At 37.8% G+C, this 1,619-nt stretch overlaps 1 protein-coding gene across 1 annotated transcript in view; it reads left to right on the top strand.

The window, feature by feature from the left end:
• The first annotated feature begins 660 nt into the window (after positions 1 to 660).
• Positions 661 to 1,619, top strand: part of DPP4 (dipeptidyl peptidase 4) — a 33,928-nt gene continuing 32,969 nt past the window's right edge. The window contains exons 1-2 of the mRNA XM_035896166.1: positions 661 to 685; positions 1,182 to 1,280. Coding sequence (XP_035752059.1) covers positions 661 to 685; positions 1,182 to 1,280 — 124 coding nt within the window. The remainder of the gene's footprint in view (positions 686 to 1,181; positions 1,281 to 1,619) is intronic.

Genomic DNA, 1,619 nt, shown 5'->3' with positions numbered 1-1,619 from the left:
ATTGCACACAGGAATTTAAAAATCGTAATCTTTGTTTTCAGAAGAAAGGGATCACAAAGACTCACAAACCATTTTTTTTTTCTTCTATTTGTAGTATTCGAACCTTTCAGACTTTGGAAAGAGTAGCTGTACACTGCAGCCAGTACGAAAGAAGTTATTTTTCATAGAAGTTGACTGTAGTGCAGTGGAGCTGATGACCAAACTCATTAGCTTAACTGGGTTCAAAGTATCACTTAGGCTTTGCATAGTAACCCAGTTACTTGGCTTTAATTTTGCAGTCAAAATAGTAATGTTGCAGCAAACATTAAGATACCTTGGGGAAAAACACATCAAGAGAGGGATAAATATTTAACCAGTTATTTCATCATAGGCTTATCAGTAAGCATTTGTGATTTATTTTTTTTTATTAGATCTTCCCTGAAAATTTTACTGATCCTCAGATTTTTTTTATTTGAGACATTTCTGAAATTCGAGTTTAATGATAAGCAGATGATTCATAATTGAAGGGTGCATGAACAGGAACAGCAGTATTATGGAATATGCAACAAAGTAGAGCAGCCGCTTTAATTTAGAGGGTAGCTTTCAAGGCCTGTACATCTGCTCACATGGATGCCATGTTTCATTCATCTGGACAACATTGCCCGTCCACCACACTCAAACATGAGCGTGTACGTCTCTGTTTTGCGTAATCACCCCACAATTGATGTCTGATGCAAATATTAGCAGTCAGGGGTCTGCAGTGAAGTTCCCGGAGGGAGCATAGCAGGGAAAGGCACTAAGATCACTTCTTTTCAGTTTTGAGGAGTAAAAGTATGCGTTCCCTGAGATAAGAGGGCCAGAGGTCTTCTGTTTATTTTTGTCACTGTCAGAAGGGTATTTTCATTTACTCAAAAGATAACAGCTCTTGTGTACCTTAAAGGAAAATACCAACAGAGAAAAGGCATCTATAATTTTTACATGAGTTTGTTGAGTGATCTCACTGGTACTCCTTTATTTTATGCTTGCTGAATTTATCTTGCAGTAAAGCTTTAGTGCCTTCTCAGTGCTAGTACTTTAGAGCTGGTTAGCTAAAATGTATCAATAACCAGCAACAAAACCCCACTTATTTTAGTAGTCAGGTTAAGCTGGGGTGGAACAATTTGCAGCAACATCAAAATCTCTATTCTGTCTCTTTCTTTCAGAAAGTACCCCTGAGCCCGATTCACGAAAAACATACACTCTACAAAATTACTTGAACGAGGACTATAAGTACAGAACATATAAGTTGGAGTGGATTTCAGGTAATTCATTTCAACATACAGCATGAATGTCAAGAAAATGTACTACTTTCATGAATCTTCATACTCAGGTGACTACTGTATCCTGAAAAAAAAGTTAAATTATTTAATAGTGCCATTATGGAAATGTGTGTAGCTCAAAGGGTTATAATTTTTTTTTCCCTTAGATACATGTTCATGGTGAGCTATATCCTCCTACTGCTCAGAAGAGCATACTTACTTCTGTGCTTTTTGTAGAACCATGTTACACTCTGAAGTGTGTCAGCTTCCAGTGCATCAGGCTGTCGGGGGACAGGAGGGTACAGGGTGCTTTTCCTTTTGAACATGCCTAATGCCCCTAGG

This window comes from Egretta garzetta, unplaced genomic scaffold (genome assembly GCF_000687185.1).
Source record: "Egretta garzetta isolate BGI_Z169 unplaced genomic scaffold, ASM68718v1 scaffold16, whole genome shotgun sequence".
In the NCBI taxonomy this organism is placed as follows: domain Eukaryota; kingdom Metazoa; phylum Chordata; class Aves; order Pelecaniformes; family Ardeidae; genus Egretta; species Egretta garzetta.
The sequence above is the reverse complement of the archived record's forward strand: the minus strand, read 5'-3'. Positions and strand labels throughout refer to the sequence as shown.